The following is an 18,063-nucleotide window of genomic DNA, read 5'->3' as shown; positions in this document are numbered from 1 at the left end:
TTCGATCTTTGTTGTCGTCTTTGGTGCAATCATTATTAAAATGAAAAATGTAGCCCAATACAATACAACTTCTATCAATTATCTTTACAGCAGAGTCATGTTAGACCGTGGACAGGTCTCCAGCGTATCACAGGCTCGACAAGGAGACAAACAACCATTCACACTCACATTCCTGCACATAGCTGCTGTATCAAATCCAAATGGAACATATAACAATTACCAGTGAGTGCGGGTGTCGCTCAGTGTGTGTTTGCTGTTGGGTCATCCTGACCTGCAGCACAATGCTCCTCTGTCTGTTAGAATTTAATTTTAATTTTGGTACTTGTACTTTTACTTTTGATACTAAATTTCAACACCAGATACTTTTGATACTTAAGTACATTTAATATGAGCTACTTAAAGACTTTTACTCAAGTCATTTTCTGACGGGTGACTTTTACTTTTACCGAAGTCACTTTCAGGTCAGATATCTGTACTTTTACTCAAGTATGGCTTTCAAGTACTTTATACACCACTGCATATGACAAATACATTGGCCCAATCTTCATCCAATCATCCCACTGCCAATGGGTGATGCCAATGCTGCTTTAAGACTGGCCTGTAACCTGAAAACTAATTTAAATTTACCTCCTGTGCAGATCGCTTCTGCGCAGGAGGTAAATTTAAAAAAAAATTAAATTAAACTAAAAAAAATAAAATAATTATAAACAAAAAAATTACATTTTCAGCACTTTCTAATTTTCTGCAAATTTTGGTAAGAATTTGAGCATGTTAAAGCCCTCAAAAAGCCAATTCATTTGCCTGAATAATAATAATAATCCTTACAATTTCAATAGGGCCTCACTGTCTGTCAGTGCCTGTCAGTGCTGGGGCCCTAATTAAAAGTCTAACATGATTTAAATGTAACCATGTGTAATGCCTGCATCATTGTGATTCTAGTAATAATTTAAAAAACACTGATCTTCAAAGGTACGGAGCAAGGAAAGGAAAAGTTTATTGATCAAATTTTAATGGAACAACACACATAACAAAAAGTCTAAGGTAAACAAATATGGTCTTTTCCAGCAGTTTCCAACTAATAAAGCATTTTCCCTCAGCGTATTAAAAACATTCTGGTGTACTGGCTGTGGACATCCCACATGCAGTTATTTCTAATTCACTTTAAAACCAGATTTGTCTAAAACTGGAGCAGCAGAAAGAAATCTAGTAGAAGCCTCCTCTCAATCAGGTTTAATAAAATATCAGGATCTTGGGGGTCCAAGTACTGTTACAGTACTCACCAGTTCAGGATTGTAGATCAATTACAGGGTGTTTTGAGCAAAGTACTGAACCTGAAAGATGCATGCTGGATTCAGCCACATAAAACTGAGATAAATGTCCTAAAATATGTTAAAAAGAACGTTGGTGCTTCTTGAGCTGCATCAGCGCTTAGACAGAAATGCATGTTTGGTTTTCTGGCAATTTAGTTATTCACAGATAAAGATAAGAAGAAAAACGGATATGAAAACCTTTTTCACGCAAATCAACCAACGTGTTTGTTTTACAACTTCTTTATTTTTCTTTACAAAGTTGTTGATTCAGTGTATAAATATGTATCTGTGTTTCTAATGCCAGAAAACCAAACCTATTGGGACATCACAAAAAGAGGGAATCATACATTAATGTTCACAATCAAATGAAAAGGAAGCATAAACATTCAAAATAAAACATTTGTAACGGCCAAATCACATCACATCTTCTCTTATTTACCTGCCACTGACCAAAGATAACCTTAAAAACACTGTTGCACTGTTGTACAGTTTGTAGGTATAGTGCCGGTTTAGAAAATAAGTGAAGTTGCGGTTTATTTAAGATAAACTCATGTCAGAAGGAGAGTCTGTAACTGGAGTTTCACTGTGGGAATAGCAACTTATCAGTCGACCAAAAAGTGGATTGAGGGCAAGAGGGAAAATCTGTAGTACGGTATTTTTACGTCCCCAACACATCCTTTTCTTTGTTTGAGGAATCTGGAACTACTTCTACTTTCGGATCCAGCGTTTCCACATGCCAGCATGAGTCCACAGTGTGGCATTTAGAAACCATATTTGGCCTGGGTCTGCCGGCGGGTTAGCTTGTTATCTGCCCAGCTGTTCTTCAGCTCCAGCTCACGCTCCTTCGCCTGTGAATTAAAGAAAAACCGTGAAATGTCTGCATGAACACGTGATGAAATCCACATCAAATAAATGTTGCGTATCATTTGAGCTTCAGTCTTACTGACCTGGTGAATGAGATATGTTATCTGGTGTTTGCGCCGCTGTTGTCCTGTAGGTCCTTCTCCCTTTTTCTGCAGGAAAAGAGGAAGAAATTACAATTATCATTTCAAAATTACGATATAAAAGTCTTCCTGCTTATAATTATGTGTCCAGCTAGTGAAACATGAATGTTTGTCTTACATGCTATTTCATGAGTCAAATGAGAACAACTATATGTATTAAATGCATCCAACATCCTGTCCGTCTATTAATGAAAGACTAAACAAGCCCTCTGCACCAGGGCAAATGCATCATCAAGAGAATATGCTCCAACCCTGTCAGGTCTGAGCCTACACGTGGTTAATATGCAGCCAACTCCCACAGTGACAGAGATCAGGTCACCTTGCTGAAGGACTGACGGTTCTGCTTCTCCTCTGTCATGCTCTTCGTCATCCACTGCTGGTTGCCGCTTAACTGGTCGTCTCCCTTGATCTCCAGAAACTTCACCTCCTCTTTGCCTCTGTTTCTTTTCCCTTGCAGCCGCATGAACTGAAGTGACAACGAAAGAAAAAAGAGTCATTGAGGAGTCACAGATGTCACAGCCCCACAACACAGGCATGACAACCAACCAACCAAGTTTGCAATTATGAGACAAAAAGCAGTGCATTTCTTACCGCTTCATCATCAAACATGGCAGATTGTCCAGGCTCTTCACCCTCCTCTGACAATGCAGGGTTCGGTTCTTGGGAATATGACTCATCATAGTATTCCTGCCGAAGAAAAACAAAGGTTTAGGATGTCAGTGGCGTGGTGATTGTCCTCTCTGGTCTCTTTGGTATAAACACTGCAGCATGAAGGCCTGAATATGTATGATGGATTATAATGCACAGAAAGGAACAGTTGTATTTTTGAATGTGTCGTGGATCATGCATGACTCAGCAGGTTTCCATCACAGCCCTCAGATCTTATAAGCAGTTTCTTTGTATGTCAATGTGGCTCATCCAAATCAATAGTTCAAATAGGCATGTATTATTAGAACAGCATGTAATCGGAGTATAAAGCCATTCTGAAGAACTAGGTTATATGTTTATAATACATAATATAATATTACCTGAGGGACAGCCCCCGGACCTGTCAGAGGCGGCTGATTTGGACCCCCCCATGCACCGGCTCCCTCTTGGCTGCCCCCAAAGTCAAGAGGGGCGTCAGACTGACCAGGCTCATCAGCAGGGGAGATTTGAAGAGGCTCTGCGGGGGCTACTGGCTCAGGGTCTAGGCTTGGGATGACTGCGGGAAGAGGCGGGGAGCTTTCGTTTAGGGAGAAGTAGTTCTGTGGGGTTATGTCCTCCTCATCTTGGTCGTCGGTGGCTATTTGTCTAGCCACCTGCAGTGCAGCCGACTTTGCTGCTGCTTTGATGGCAGAAGGAGACGCACTAGGACCGAGCAGACCCCGAGCGGGCATTCCAGGCTTGGGTCCTTTGGGTTCTTGTCTTTTCGTGAGCGTGTAGGGAATCAAGGATCTGGCGATCTCCTTCGCTCTCACGTTTTTGGGCTGTGGTAGAAGGGAAGACAGGCCTCTGCCGGCACTCTGCTGGAGAAAACATATGGATAGAAAGGGGACTGGTGAATTTAGGGAATCCCTGTCCAATTTACTATGCAAATAGATAGATAGATGATAGATAGATTACTTTATTCATCCCCGAAGGGAAATTAAGTTGTCATAGCAGCCGGTATATTTGAATACAATAAAATACAATACAATAGAATAAAATAAAAAATATTGAGGTAGAAAGAATAAAAAACAGAAACACAAGATAAAATAAAATAAAATAGGTAGATAAGGTGCAGTGGCAGGATGATGGTAATAGTACTGATGATATGATGGTAATGTTATTGTTAGACAGTATATAAGAATAGTACAGTATATATAGTATATAATATAACATAATATATATTTATATATGATAGTAATTATACCAATATAAAAGCAGTATATAGTAATAATGGCAGCAACAGTATATATAATAATAATAGTAATAGTGATATAATAATAGTAATTATAACATGTACACATGTATAAATATGTGTATATAGACTTATGTATACAAAGAATATACAGAGAGTATGATATAATATATGATATATAGTAGAGGTATGAATATAAGTATTGACTATACAATAGGTAATATAATATACTATGAGTGTTAGAATTGTATAATATTTATGTGTCACTGGTTTTCTCCCTTTTATGTATTTGTATCCTTGTTAACAGAGTTGAAAAGGTGAAAAGAACATCAGGAGGTAGAAGGGTTAAATCTAGGCTGGCATGAGAACTGTACACTGCTTATGATCACATACAAACACTACATCATGTTTACACAATCCAAATGTGATTAAGAAAAGGTCAGAGATGAAAGCTGAAATATTCTTGTATTGTCTGGGATAGAGAGGTTATGACATTTTTTGGAGGTTTCCTGTCACAGTGAGATCTTCTCACCTGAGGTCGTACTTTCTTCTTTGTTGGTTCGTCATCATCAGAATCAGACTAGGGAGAAAGGAACACACAGATTATAAACGACAAACTCATTACACACCACATGAGCTTCAATCTGCCGTGATCTCAGTTCTCACATCTTTTTTCAGGATCTGTGGCACGGTGATCTTGACAGCCTCTGTTCGCTTCCTGGGTTTGGGGAGACTGGATAGCTGAAGATATAGGCTGTCGTCTGACGTGCTGTCCTGGGCTGAAGGCTTGGTCTTGGTCTCCCGGATCGGTCCATCGTTTCTACCTGCAGACCTTTTGGAAGCAGACAGGAGAGATCGCCCTCCTGAGCTGCTTCTGCTCTGCGAGGCTGCAGAAGTGGAGGTCCCCTCCGAGTCACTGTCATCACTGCTGCCGTACGCGACTAAAGACATGTTTACTGACGTTATAACAGAGGATTAATCCCGCAGGAGCTGGTGGACACGGAGGACCACTTCCCCCTCGATGTGGATCAAGAAGCCCTCGGGCTCCCACTGGTTCTACGTGGTGGATTCAAGCTACGTTTCTCTTTCATAGAGCCTCGGTGGCAGAGAATGAATCCCAGGAGGAGCGGCTGTATTGTGGGTAACAGCAGATTAAAGCAGGGCCTCTCAGAGGAGGATCAACATTTAAAAGGACTGTCCCAACTTCACAGAGTTAGCTACAACGTTAGCTAGGCCGCCGCGTCAACGATCTGAGCTAATCGTTAGCTTCCTGCTTTGTGAGATTGTATTTGTCTTTAGCTGTTGTTGCACATCGGCTAATGTAGCAGGTATAGTTACACATCACAACACAAAGACTGTAGTTTGTTGTTACGCCAGCAAATATGTCCACTTAGTCCCAAGACTCCATCAAAACATTCGTCTCCATCGTTCACGATCAAAGCAACAACTGCGCAGGTTTCCGCGCAGCATTTTCTTCTTCGTTTGTTTAATTTCAGGTGATGGACAACTTCACCGCCCCCCTGCGGACCGAGTGTGCAACAACATCAACTAACATAACATTGGATTTGTATTGCACTATTCAAGGACCTCAAACACAGAAACGATTAAAAAAAACATCACATTGTCATATATTGAAAGCAGATACAGTATTATATAGTATTATTATATTGCAACACTGCTTTAAGGCAAATTCTCAGGGATGCAAAATCTCCAAGGTCACAAACCAGATTTATAATAATTTCTAAAATGAATTTAAATTAATCTCAGAAGTCCAGATATTTTTTGCAGTACGGAATCTGCACATAATCTAAAGGTAGTGGGAGGAAAAGGGAGTTAATGGGGCCCAGGAGCTCATTCCTGCCCCGGTGCATCCAAGTGGGTTCATCCAGCCATGCACATTAAGGCCTATTAGACCTTAATAAAGGTCAAATGTAAGTTGCATGCTTTCATAACCAGCAGGCTAGACAACTGAATCTGAATACTGCACACGTTATACATATTTCCCCACACTGGTTGCCAGTTCATTTAAAAATCATTTTATTAGTTTATAAAGCACTACACTACTATTTTATAATCTGTCAAAGCAATTTAAAAAAGTGCTACATAAAAATAAACTTCACTATTAACATTACAAGATTCAAGATTCAAGATTTTTTATTGTCAAATGAACAGAGATAACATGAAGTAGTCACTGTCAATGAAATGCTTGGGTCACACACTCTCTTTAAGCAATGCTCAGTAATTTCAACCCAAAAAAATAAAATAAAAAATAAAAATAGAAATAGTATAAAATAGAATAAAAATAGAATAAAATAGAATAACAATGAAATAGAATATCAAAAATTTAAAATAGAAAATAAAATATATACATCTAAATATATATCTTTACAGACGAGTGGTCTCTGAACTTATGAATCATTTTAAAACATTTTGTCAGTCGCATGTTAAGCACTTTGAACTGCAATGGAATTAAATGAAAGGTGTAACATGAGTAAAGTAATGATTTGATTTGAGTTCACATGAACTGATATTCTATTGATATACTGTTTCATTGTTATTCTTTTTTATTCTATTTTATACTATTTCTATTTTTATTCTATTTTTATTGTATTTCTATTTTTATTTTATTTTTTTGGGTTGAAATTACTGAGCATTGCTTAAAGAGAGTGTGTGACACAAGCATTTCATTGACAGTGACTACTTCATGTTATCTCTGTTCATTTGACAATAAAAAATCTTGAATCTTGAATCTTGAATTTCTCCAAAATAAATTTCATTCTGGTAGAATTTCTCACTGGTGGTTTTTTGTTGTTTTCCCTTGTGAAGTCGACAGGGGGCGCTCGCTGTGCAGCTCCATCGGGTTCTGGGGGCGGTGTCGCTCGGCTGGAGGAAGCGGGTTTTTATTTCAAACCCAAACAGTCCGAGGGTTTTGCGGGAATAACCGAATCAATTCAGCGTTTCGGTGAAGACGACGTTGAACCGAGCCTCGGATCGAGTCCCGCTGCCGCCGGCCCCGGTTCCCACTCCTCAGGACCCGCAGGAAAAAACCCACGACCCGCCCGCCGCTGGTTGATCTGACAAACGGACGCTTGTGGCTCGTTTGTTGAACTAACCCTTCTCCTTTAGCACATTTTAAAAGCACCATTGTGATTTTAAATACACGTACATCGGGACTTAGCAGAGCCGGAGACATGCCGAGGTCCAACAGGCAGAAGGAATACAAACCTGGAGATCTGGTGTTCGCTAAAATGAAGGGGTACCCACACTGGCCTGCGAGGGTAAGAGCCCCCTGGTTCATTTGGTGGTTTTGTTAGCTTTAGCATGTTAGCTTTAGCATGTTAGCTTTAGCATGTTGTTTTCATTTCAGAGTTTCTGACCATTTTCACCTGTTTACCTGCGAGGCCTCAACCCAGTTAGCCACCATGAGTTAGCCTAGCTTGGCGGTGTTAGCTAACGTTGCCCAGCATCCACACACACACACACACATACACACCCAGACAGACACACACAGCTAGAACCAGCCAGCCTCCTGCAGACATTAGCACGTCTCTTTCCGTGTTAACCAGACTCCTCGTTAACCGGCTCTGTTAGCTGGATGCTAGCTCTGATGCTAGCTGCTCTCTGCTACCAACATTGCCTCTCCACATGCCACCTAGGGCTCCCGGGGGCCTGTTGGGCTGATGTCAATTTTAGCCTCAAACTGAGCATTTAAGCTAGGCTATTAAATAAAAGGTAATTTCCCTTCACAAACTCATGGTACTTACACACAACTGGAACTTAGCTAAGTGCCAAAAGAGTTATTTTTAATGAAGGGGTTCATCCCAGGCTCCACATGGCTACTTGTGTTGCAGCTACTTTGTAAACATGCCTTTGTCGTCATAGGTGAAACGTGTTTTCTGTTAGAATCAACTTTACCCAGTTAGTTACTCAGAGTTTCCAGTAGAATGCAGCCTCAGTTAGAGTTTGATGAATACTAAATAATAACAAGGTCTCATTAATTATGTGTTAATAACCCAAATAGATGGGGAGTAGCACCACAGGGATATAGAGGCGAAGTTACAATTTAAAAACCAAACGACATTGGGCAGTCCCCAACCACATCTGTCATGTGCAATCGAAAGGGAAACAATGGGTTCCACTTTGAGTCAGTGTTGTTTTAATTTCATAAACAAGCAGCTCTGGTTTTGAAGGAAAGGAAGATTTTAAATATCTACTTATTGCCATAGTGATATTTTTATTATTCACACATCTACGTGATCAAACTTTCATTGATGTGTGTATATATATATATTTAAGACCCATTTTGACAGATGAGACAACAATAAAATTGTGTCAAAGGTTGCAGAGCTAAGACAAATATAATATCTGACGCTCCCAATATGCAGCAAACTCTACATTTCTGCCAACCAGGTATTGAAAGATGAAACATCAGAAGTTTTACAAAGGCATTAGATATCCTTATTCCCTAAGAATCACTTTTGGTTCATTAAGAGTGCCTCTAAATGCAAAGTAATGAATGAGTGCTATCACCTAAAATAATAAAGTGACTGTCTGTTGGTTGGTGCCTCTTCCCTCCCTTTTTTAATCAGTATTATCAGCCTTGCCTCACTCTGCAGTCCACAGGCCCTGCCCCACCTATCCTCACACAGTGGCCCTATCTGGGAAAGGCCTGACCAGCAGAGGCCAACGGACGCCGTGCATGGTCATCATAAGTGTTTTCCTGTGCCTTAGTGTCTTTTTAAAAAAAAACACAAACAAATAGCTTGCAGAGCAGTGGCGACAGAGAGTGAACTGCAAGGAGGAAGTGAAAAGCAGAGTGACCCCTCGGCTCACTGGGCTCAAATGGTTGAATTAGAGGAGATCGTACTGTTGCCAGAAAGACGCTGTTAAGATAAAATAACTCAGCATTAAAATCCCAAATGAATGGTCAACAATTTAGATTCTCCAATCATAATCCATTCTTGCTGATCCTCAGAAATGGCACACAAACTCTTTTGTTTGTTATTGAATAATCCGTGTCCTTTTTAAGAGGCTGTTGTCTTGATTTTCAGATTGATGAGTTACCTGAAGGAGCAGTGAAGTCGCCCTCAAACAAGTTCCAGGTGTTTTTCTTTGGAACACACGAGACGTGAGTATTTGGATTTGTTAATGTCAACCTTGTTCCAAGTCTGAATGATGGCAGAAATATCTTCATTCTTTCATTAAATTCCATTAATTGTTTTTTGTTTATTTGTTAAATAAATAGTTTGACTCATAGATCTTTCATCAACCATATTCAATCGTAATCTTCCTTAATACACGAAAGACAAGATATCTTAAACTGGCCAGAATCATCACCTATTATTTTTATGTAGATCACACAATGAATTTAATATGTTAAACAAAGTGAAAAGTATACTGAGTAACTTTTGACCCCACTACAGGGCGTTCCTGGGGGCCAAGGATTTGTTCCCCTACACCGAATGTAAGGAGAAGTTTGGGAAACAAAACAAGAGGAAAGGCTTTGCTGAGGGACTCTGGGAGATTGAGAACAACCCCACCGTCACGCATGAAGACTACGAGGTGGGTAGATGTTTAGGAGAGGAAGGATAGATGAGGCATGTAAAACACAATATGCAGCCCTTCCAATGGTTTTATATCATTGCACTGATCAACAAGTGACTGTAACTCCTCAAGATTTGCTCCAAAGGCCACTGATGACTATCAGAACTTCTCTTTGTTTACAAATAAACTGTACAGAGTACTACTGTAAACTTCATGTTTGTATGACTATTATAAAACCAAATTACATTTCACTCTTCTTAATCCAGCCAGTTGGTCTAGTTGTCTTTCCCTTCACTAATAATAAAATCTCTGCCTTCAGTCATCAAAGAAGGACAACGCATCAGAAGGAGGAGGGGATACAGCTAGTACAGAGAAGGTAGATGCAGAGGGCAGCAGTGATGAGGATGAAGGTGCCCTGGTCATCGACGAGAAGAACGAGAGGGGAAGCACCAAGCGAAAAGCAGAGGAGTCCACAGAGGTTAGTTTTGAGCCTGGCGTTTGTACCCAGCCTCAAGTACAGAGCGTCATGTTGTCGAGCTTCGTTATTCATATCAGAGCGATCCTTCTCTGTGACGCTTCACCCGGTAGGCATCTCCGAAGCGGCCGAAGGATACAGGAGTGGAAGGCGACAGCAACAAGTCTAACACTGAGCCCAAGCTCAACGATGTGGCCGGAGCAAAGGCAACTGCTCCTGCTTCACAGAGCGAGTCAAAACCAGAGGCCCAAGAAAACGCTGCAGCAGGAGGTCAGCTAACCGCAGATAAGGTGAGAGTGTTGACCGACTAGCTCTTTACTAACTCTTATGTTTTGCCGATCTACAGGTTTGTACTTAACAGGAAAGGGGGGGAAACTAAAAAACAATAGAAACTCGCTAGCTTAGCAACATTAAGGCTACAAACAACACAACATGCATCAATGTCTGAATCAGCAGATGTTCCAATGTAAAGTTCCCCAATCTAAAACAATACCTGTTTTTCATCAGTAAATGCATCCTCCTCAGTGAAATACAAGTAGTTATTTAATTTTTATAAAATTTATAGTATTTAGACATTTAAGGACCGTACTAAAATAATCTGTGACAATTTAAAAAGACATATACAGCTGTTTGTAGATTGTCAAAGATACTTAAATGAAACAATTAGAGATTGTAATTAATGCTAATGGCCCTGGACTCTTCTCTCTGCAGCCCGTGACAGACAGTGCTTAACATCAAGTCACAGAAGAAAACGAAGAACCGTTGATGCTCGGAGTGGAAGCATCAACATGGTTCACTGCAGGATCCCAGATTTCAGCTGTTTAATTCATAGGAAAATTTTAAACAACCGAAGTGTTTGTATTGAGAGAAAAGCAAATCCTCATCTACCATTTTTGGGATATCATATATCCTGAAACAAAAAAAGTTTGCTAATCTGATTTCAAACAATTGAGCTGAGCACTTTAAGGCTCATTTATAAATGGGATTTTGGTGTGTATATATTTTTTATTTCTAAGTGCAATTACATCATGACAAAGAGTAAATGCTAGGTGTCAAACTTTTTTTTCATTTTAGAGGGAATAAACACTGAAAAAATCGTAAATTACATAACAACAAGAGGGGAAAAAAGTGAAAATATTTAAATTTATTTGACAAAGGTTCCCGTTTGATGGTTTTAAAACATGGATATTGTACAGGGGAAAAAATAACAACATTTCACCCACGTTCTCAGCTTTAGTTAAAAGTTTATTTCATGTAGCTTCTCAGCCTCATTTAAATCATTTATTCACTTATAAGACATAAAATCAGCATTTTCTATTTTCCCTGCCCCGTTAATCTGACTAGTTTGCTGCTTTTAATCAGCAGGTTTCGTTGCATCATAGTTCGTTTCATTGCAGGTGACCAAATTAAGTGATTTAATTGCACAGGATCCGACGTGTGGCCTGCTGGGCTTTTGAACGTGTATTGATTATGTAATATGTAAACCCAATTTCAGAAGAACTATTTAAGGATTAAACAGTCCCTGTGTACATTTCTTAAACGGATGATTCAAGGCAGAAAGACATTCCTGAATGTTGATGTGTCTGAGCTCCGTCTTGAAACTTTTCACCTCAAGGTGGGGTGATGGCATTTTTGAGGGGGGAAAACAAATTAAGCCAGCACTTTTTCTGGAGAAATGATCTGGCAAATTTGTTTCACATCCATCAAGTCAACTCTCGGTTTCATCTTTTTATGATTTCCTGTTTAGCTCACATTCATGCTGCCATTGCCTGATACTGGAGATGTAATTGTGGACAAAAAAATTGGTTTTAACCAAAATCTGTTTCTTTTTCAGCTCTGAAATACGTAGTTGACGTTGTTACCAACATTTCAATTGAGATCTACAGAGTGAACAATTTGTAAATCTGAAGTTTTTGAATTTTTCTTTTCTGGCCCTTTGAACTGGAACATGGGTCTGTTTTACTTCAGTGGTCTTATTATTATTATTTAGGTTGTGAAACAAAGTTGTGACGTTATTGTGTTTTATTCAAACATTTGTTTTGACCTGTTCAAACTTGGATATGTGATTAATATGTGGTGTTGTTATTTTCCGCTGTATGTAAATTTGAAGGTACAAGTTGTTTTAATCATAAAATACTTGGCCTTTTCACCACGTTACTTGGATGTCCTAGTCATTGCTTCAGTGTCTGTATTCGGCAATAGAGGCCACAGTTGATCAAATTATGAATCTTAAGGGACAGCTCATAAAAGTGAAACAATTTATTGCTGTCGTGTCTAAGATGGCCACCCACCTATCACCTCACCAGTAGTTTCAAAATATGAAACGCTCTCTCACTTCCCCACTCAGATCTGCTGTTAATTCCGAGGGTACAATTTGGTATAAAGTGTAATTCTTGGTTTAGCTTTCTGTGTTACTTTTGGAAGCTGCCATTCATCTTAATCTGCTCTTTAGTTTACTGTTGTAGTTGCCAGTCCATTTAATAAACCAGTTGATTACAAAAAACCCTCTTGTTTGTCATTTTTATAACCAATTATCATCATGCTTGTGTATTGTTGATTAATCATCTCCCATGTCTACAAAACAACTCGGATAATCACAACTAAAATGGGGTTTCCTGCAATTATGCTTTTGAAATGATCACCCAGTTAGTACATTGCATAACTTTGGAGGTTTTCTCTCCTGGTGTAGCTTGTTTAACATTTGATTTATTTTAACTCGGGGTTACGTAAATGACCGTTGCCTATTTAGTGGTGTAAAACTCTGATTTGCTAAAGCACAATGAAGGTTGATTTTAAAGCTGAATATATTGTCGAAGTTTCACCCTTTTTTGGAAAAAATATGTTGTGGGGTTTCCTTGAAGATGGAACACAATAAGACACCAATGTTTATAGGATAAATCTTATTGTTATAATTGCAAAATTCCATATCCATAAATATAAATTCACAGGTGCGACGCTGTGCTTTGTTGGGTTCAGTACATAGTTAATACAATATGTTAAATATCTTCAAAAAAATCTTAAAAAACAGCTAGTCACAAATAAAATATTTATCATACCGCACTTGTTCTTGTTTTGGTGTGAATCCGGAGCTTTAGTCCTGTTGCCTTATCTTTTTTTTTTTTTTTTTTTTTTAATGTATTTCATCCGTGTTATGTGATTTCTGTGTGTCTTGTGACTGTTGACATGTTTTGTATGCTGCTGTCTTGGCCAGGCTTCCCTTGGAAAAGAGGTCATTGTATCTAAACGGGACCGACCTGGTTAAATAAAGGCAAATTAAATAATAAAATTATGTTTTACTTTTAGTTATCACTCTATAATTAAAATGTATTTCGTGTTTGTGTATTTTTTATTTCATTTTCATTGCTATGTATATAAATAATGTATTCATTAGTCTGAATCCTGATCCTGCCCAAACTTCAATCTTGTCTTGCAACTGCTCCTCCTGTGCGGTAGGTGGCGCTGCCTGCACACACCGGTTCTCCCGGCACTGCTCTGCTGCTGCTGCATGTGACATTGATGTCAACAGAGGGTCAGTTCAGTTTGCGTTCCTCATTTTTCATTCATAACAACATTGTTCAGTAAAAAACACACAAGTAGCAGTCTCACTGGAGTGTAACGTGTTTCCGGACACGGTTAGTGTTTGTTTACCCGCAGCAGCGCAACGGTAATGTTAGCTAGCTACTCCGCAAGCTAACGTTAGCCTAGCCTGGATTGGAGACTTCCCGTTGTGAACCCAGGAGCTTCGGTTCGTCTGGTCCGTGTATCACCATGAGGCTGACCGCGCTGCTGTCGATGGCAGTCCGGGTCATCGTGCCTAGGGACTACCGGTACGGCACCAACAGGCCGTGGACCGCGGCCGCTAAGAGGCTGAATCCCCTGGGCAAGAGGAGGAGGAAGGTGTTCGTGGAGCCGATAGCACCGGAGGACTGGTCCGTGCTCCGAGGGGACATGGTGAGGAACTCAACCCGAGTGGGAAAAGTCAAGTTAGGTCATCAGATCAGATCTCTGAGTGGAGACCATTTAAATGACAGATCACATTTTCCTTTCTGGGCCATGTCTGTTCAAATAAGTCTCACAAAGACATGTTAACCATCATATTCAAGATGTGTGAATATTCAAGTCTACCCCCAAGTGTTTTCATATCACTGGGATCAGCTGTCCACAAAACGCTGCCTCTACAGACATAGTGTGCAAACTTTTAGGGCACCAGCAATAAAGTTAAGATGCTTTAAAAATAGTGGCATGAATTTATCATTTGACTTCCTGCAAAGTAGTGTAGTAGAAAAATAACTAAGCATGGTTGACAAAGTATTTTGTATTTGGACAGTAAGTGTTTGAAGCCTTTTCAAGAGACTTTACTGACAGTGAGACCTTTTGCGACTTAATTACCCATCAAAGGAAGGAGTGTATGTCTTCTTATCACCTTAGGAAACACATGTGAATCAGCTGTTGTGTTTAGATTCCTCTCCTTCCCCCACCTATGGAACCTGTCTGGATTGGTTTAAAGAGACAGCCCTCAGCCCTCCTATATAAGATCTGTGTTTTTGACTGTTCTCCATCTTCTCTCTGAGACCCTTTGCGGTTTCCCTGTGTTGATCCTTTCTGCAGAAAGCCCCTTATTAAATACATGTCGATAACTTTGTTGTTTCCAGCCTCTTGTATCTCCAGATTTCCATCACAGTAGTAAACTGGAAAAAGTGTGACCCTCTGGATTTTATTACAGCATCAGTTATTCCAGGAGAATCAAGGGGATGTGACTGCAGGACGTCATGTTTCACGTCACTAAAACCTTGCTTGATTAAAGTAAGAGTTAGATGAAAATGCAACTCATAGTCAAGTATCTGCTTTTGTTTCCCAGGTGGAGATTCTCGCAGGGAAGGGCCAAGGGAAGCAGGGGAAAGTGATCCAGGTCTTCAGGCACAGAAACTGGGTTATTCTGGAAGGACTGAACACAGTAAGGATGGAACGATTCCCTCAGAGAGAACTAGACCGACTTTGCTTATAGGACATTGACTTAAATATCTCATACCACCACTAATTCTGTCTTTTTCTAACAGTTAGATTCGATTTTTTAGTGTATCTGAGTGAATATGGTGTTGATTGATGTATTTGTACTCTCGACACAAAGTACTGATAGGTATATAAACCCACATATAAACAAACCTATAGAGGGTGCTGCTAATTTTCTAATTTCACCAAGTTAATAGACATATTTCAAAGGTCATTCATTTAATTGACCACTGTAAAACTCTATGTATTTATTTTCTAGCTCCACAAGATGGCGCCAGATGGCTGGGGTCAATTTTCTTAGGGTGCAGCCCTATACAGAATGAACCATAAAAAGCCATTTTGGCCCTTTTGACTTCACCAACTGTAAAGTATTGTTCTGTGTACTAGCATCACAGGTTCCTCGGACGCACGGGGGATTATCGTGGAAACTACATTGCCAGCGAGGCTCCCCTCCTGCTGGGTCAGGTCGCCCTCATTGACCCCTCCGACAGGTACGCCACGTGCACCCATTTCAGGATCTTAGCAACAAGCGAACAGTACACACGTTGGGGTCCCTTTACTGGCTGGTCTTTCAATGTTATCTGTATTTCTAATGTCTTTGTATTACTCCGCTCCATATACACTTACTTCACATCATATGTGATATGTGTTAATATAAACCATATTGATATTATAGATCATTTTATACAATAATATTGTCTTTTGCACACTGTCTACATATTCTTACACTCATAGTATATTATATTATCTATTGTATAGTCAAAAACTTATATTTATACCTCTACTATATATCATATATTATATCATACTCTCTGCATATTCTTTGTATATATAAGTTTATATACACATATTTATACATGTGTACATTTTATAATTATTATTATTATATTACTATTACTATTATTATATATACTGTTGCTGCCATTATTACTGTATACTACTATTATATTGGTATAATTAATATCATATATAAATATATATTATGTTATATTATATACTATATATACTGTACTATTGTTATATACTGTCTAACAATAACATTACCATCATATCATCAGTACTATTACCATCATCTTGCCACTGCACCTTATCGACCTGTTTATCTTGTGTTTCTGTTTTTTATTCTTTCTACCTCAATTTATTTTATTTTATTCTATTGTATTGTATTTTATTGTATTCAAATATACTGGCTGCTATGACGACTTAATTTCCCTTCGGGGATGAATAAAGTTATCTATCTATCTATCTATCTATCTATCTATCTATCTATCTATCTATCTATCTATCTATCTATCTATCTATCTATCTATCTATCTATCTATCTATCTATCTATCTATCTATCTATCTATCTATCTATCTATCTATCTATCTATCTATCTATTACAGTTGATGCATATTTGATTTATTCTCTACATCGACTCCTGAATGTTGAGCCACAGTCCTGTGTTATTTGGATAAATGCACCTGATAGTCGGTATCTTAACAGACTGATTTATCGTACTGACATCGATCCACAGGAAGCCAACTGAAGTGGAGTGGAAGTTCACGGAGGAGGGTGACAGAGTCCGAGTGTCTCTGAGGACGGGTCGAATCATCCCTAAGCCTGTTGTGCAGCGACGAGACGGCATCGTGCCAGAGCAGTGGAAAGGTGTGTGTGTGTTTTGAGTATTTCCTGTTAAGACCCAAACCCGATGCTGTTTATTCCATGTGTAGTGAGCACATAAAACCTTCTACTTCTTTCCAATATGTGAAGACTTGAATTCCAGGAATAGGCTTCAGAGTGATACAGTTTGAGCCTTTATTTTAATATGGAAAAAAATAGTCCGAACTAAAGGACACATGAGGACCACAACCCTTTAACAATGCTGAGCAACTCTCCAACTAGTTTTTCCAATGACGCATCATTCCAGTTACTTCGACTTTGTTTTGGCTCACGTTCCTTTATTCTGACACTGCAGATTAGATTTTGTTGGCTTTTCCAAGTACGTCAGCTTCAGTAAGTTAGAATTGTTTTATGTTTAAGAAAATGCTTTAGAACACTTGCTTGTTACAGAAAATGGTTTTAACAACTCCGACCGTATGAGCATATTTTTTTAATCTCAGTGATCTGCTTGTTTTTCCCTCTCTACCCTCACAGATGGTCCCAAAGACACAAGTCCTGAAGACACTCTAGAAAAGACTTTTGTTCCGTCCCTCAAAACGCTGGAGGAGGAGGTCATGGAGAAACTGGGTATTCAGGAGAACAGGCGAAACAGAAGATCCTACTGGTACTGACCAGAGAAATTAAAGACACTCACTCCCCACATCGTGATACTCATGTTTCACAGCAATTCCGAAGAAACCCCTTGTTTTCGTTTGAAGTCGAGCTGGAGGATGTTTTGTCAGGATAGAATCTGTTTGGCTGTGGGACAGTAACATCCTGGTGCAACGCACAAACGAGTAAGGAAAAGATAGCTCTGTCAAAATGATTGGAGGTTAAACAGATGTGCAAACACCACTGATAACAAACATGTAACTTAAATTTGTTTTGGTAAAGCCATGAATAAATGTCTCATTAACCAACCATTTTTATTGTCTTGTATTATAATTGAGCTTCTTCATATTTTCTAAGAGTAACACAATTTGCAAAGTCAAAATAAATAAATATCCGAGCTCTAGCCGGTGACTAAGCTACGTCAAAGAGAACATGCAGTCGGGTGGCACATGCTGGATGCCTGGATTTCCCTCTGAATTAATAAAGTATTAACCTTCCCACCCTCCTTCCTACCTTCCTACCAATCTACCCACTTTCCTTCCTACCTTCCTATCAATCTACTTACCTTCCTACCCATCTTCCC

General features: G+C 39.3%; 3 protein-coding genes across 5 annotated transcripts; 2 read left to right on the top strand and 1 right to left on the bottom strand.

Annotated features, from left to right (window-relative positions):
- Positions 1 to 970: 970 nt before the first annotated feature.
- Positions 971 to 5,635, bottom strand: LOC133026123 (proline-rich protein PRCC-like). Of its 2 annotated transcripts, none has more exons than XM_061092982.1 (7): positions 4,863 to 5,635; positions 4,729 to 4,776; positions 3,343 to 3,822; positions 2,906 to 3,001; positions 2,634 to 2,780; positions 2,258 to 2,323; positions 971 to 2,158 (listed from the first exon to the last, which is right to left on the bottom strand). In XM_061092982.1, exons 1-7 carry the CDS (start codon positions 5,145 to 5,147, stop codon positions 2,072 to 2,074), a joined length of 1,209 nt encoding a protein of 402 aa, XP_060948965.1. In that variant the 5' UTR covers positions 5,148 to 5,635; the 3' UTR covers positions 971 to 2,071. The 2 variants fall into 2 exon arrangements, with proteins under 2 accessions (XP_060948965.1, XP_060948966.1); XM_061092983.1 differs by having other exon boundaries at positions 3,343 to 3,819.
- Positions 5,636 to 7,052: 1,417 nt separating this feature from the next.
- On the top strand, positions 7,053 to 12,733 carry LOC133026143 (hepatoma-derived growth factor-like). 2 transcript variants are annotated; one of them, XM_061093008.1, is made up of 6 exons: positions 7,053 to 7,474; positions 9,248 to 9,324; positions 9,620 to 9,758; positions 10,060 to 10,218; positions 10,329 to 10,505; positions 12,050 to 12,733. In XM_061093008.1, the coding sequence occupies exons 1-6, from the start codon at positions 7,388 to 7,390 to the stop codon at positions 12,053 to 12,055; spliced, it is 645 nt and encodes a 214-aa protein (XP_060948991.1). In that variant the 5' UTR covers positions 7,053 to 7,387; the 3' UTR covers positions 12,056 to 12,733. The 2 variants fall into 2 exon arrangements, with proteins under 2 accessions (XP_060948991.1, XP_060948990.1); XM_061093007.1 differs by having other exon boundaries at positions 10,927 to 12,733.
- Positions 12,734 to 13,711: 978 nt separating this feature from the next.
- On the top strand, positions 13,712 to 17,565 carry mrpl24 (mitochondrial ribosomal protein L24). Its single transcript, XM_061093009.1, has 5 exons — positions 13,712 to 14,166; positions 15,074 to 15,169; positions 15,613 to 15,716; positions 16,744 to 16,874; positions 17,364 to 17,565. Exons 1-5 carry the CDS (start codon positions 13,984 to 13,986, stop codon positions 17,498 to 17,500), a joined length of 651 nt encoding a protein of 216 aa, XP_060948992.1. The 5' UTR covers positions 13,712 to 13,983; the 3' UTR covers positions 17,501 to 17,565.
- Positions 17,566 to 18,063: the final 498 nt, after the last annotated feature.

This window comes from Limanda limanda, chromosome 19, assembly GCF_963576545.1.
Source record: "Limanda limanda chromosome 19, fLimLim1.1, whole genome shotgun sequence".
Taxonomy (NCBI): domain Eukaryota; kingdom Metazoa; phylum Chordata; class Actinopteri; order Pleuronectiformes; family Pleuronectidae; genus Limanda; species Limanda limanda.
This window is presented reverse-complemented; position numbering and strand designations above follow the sequence as displayed.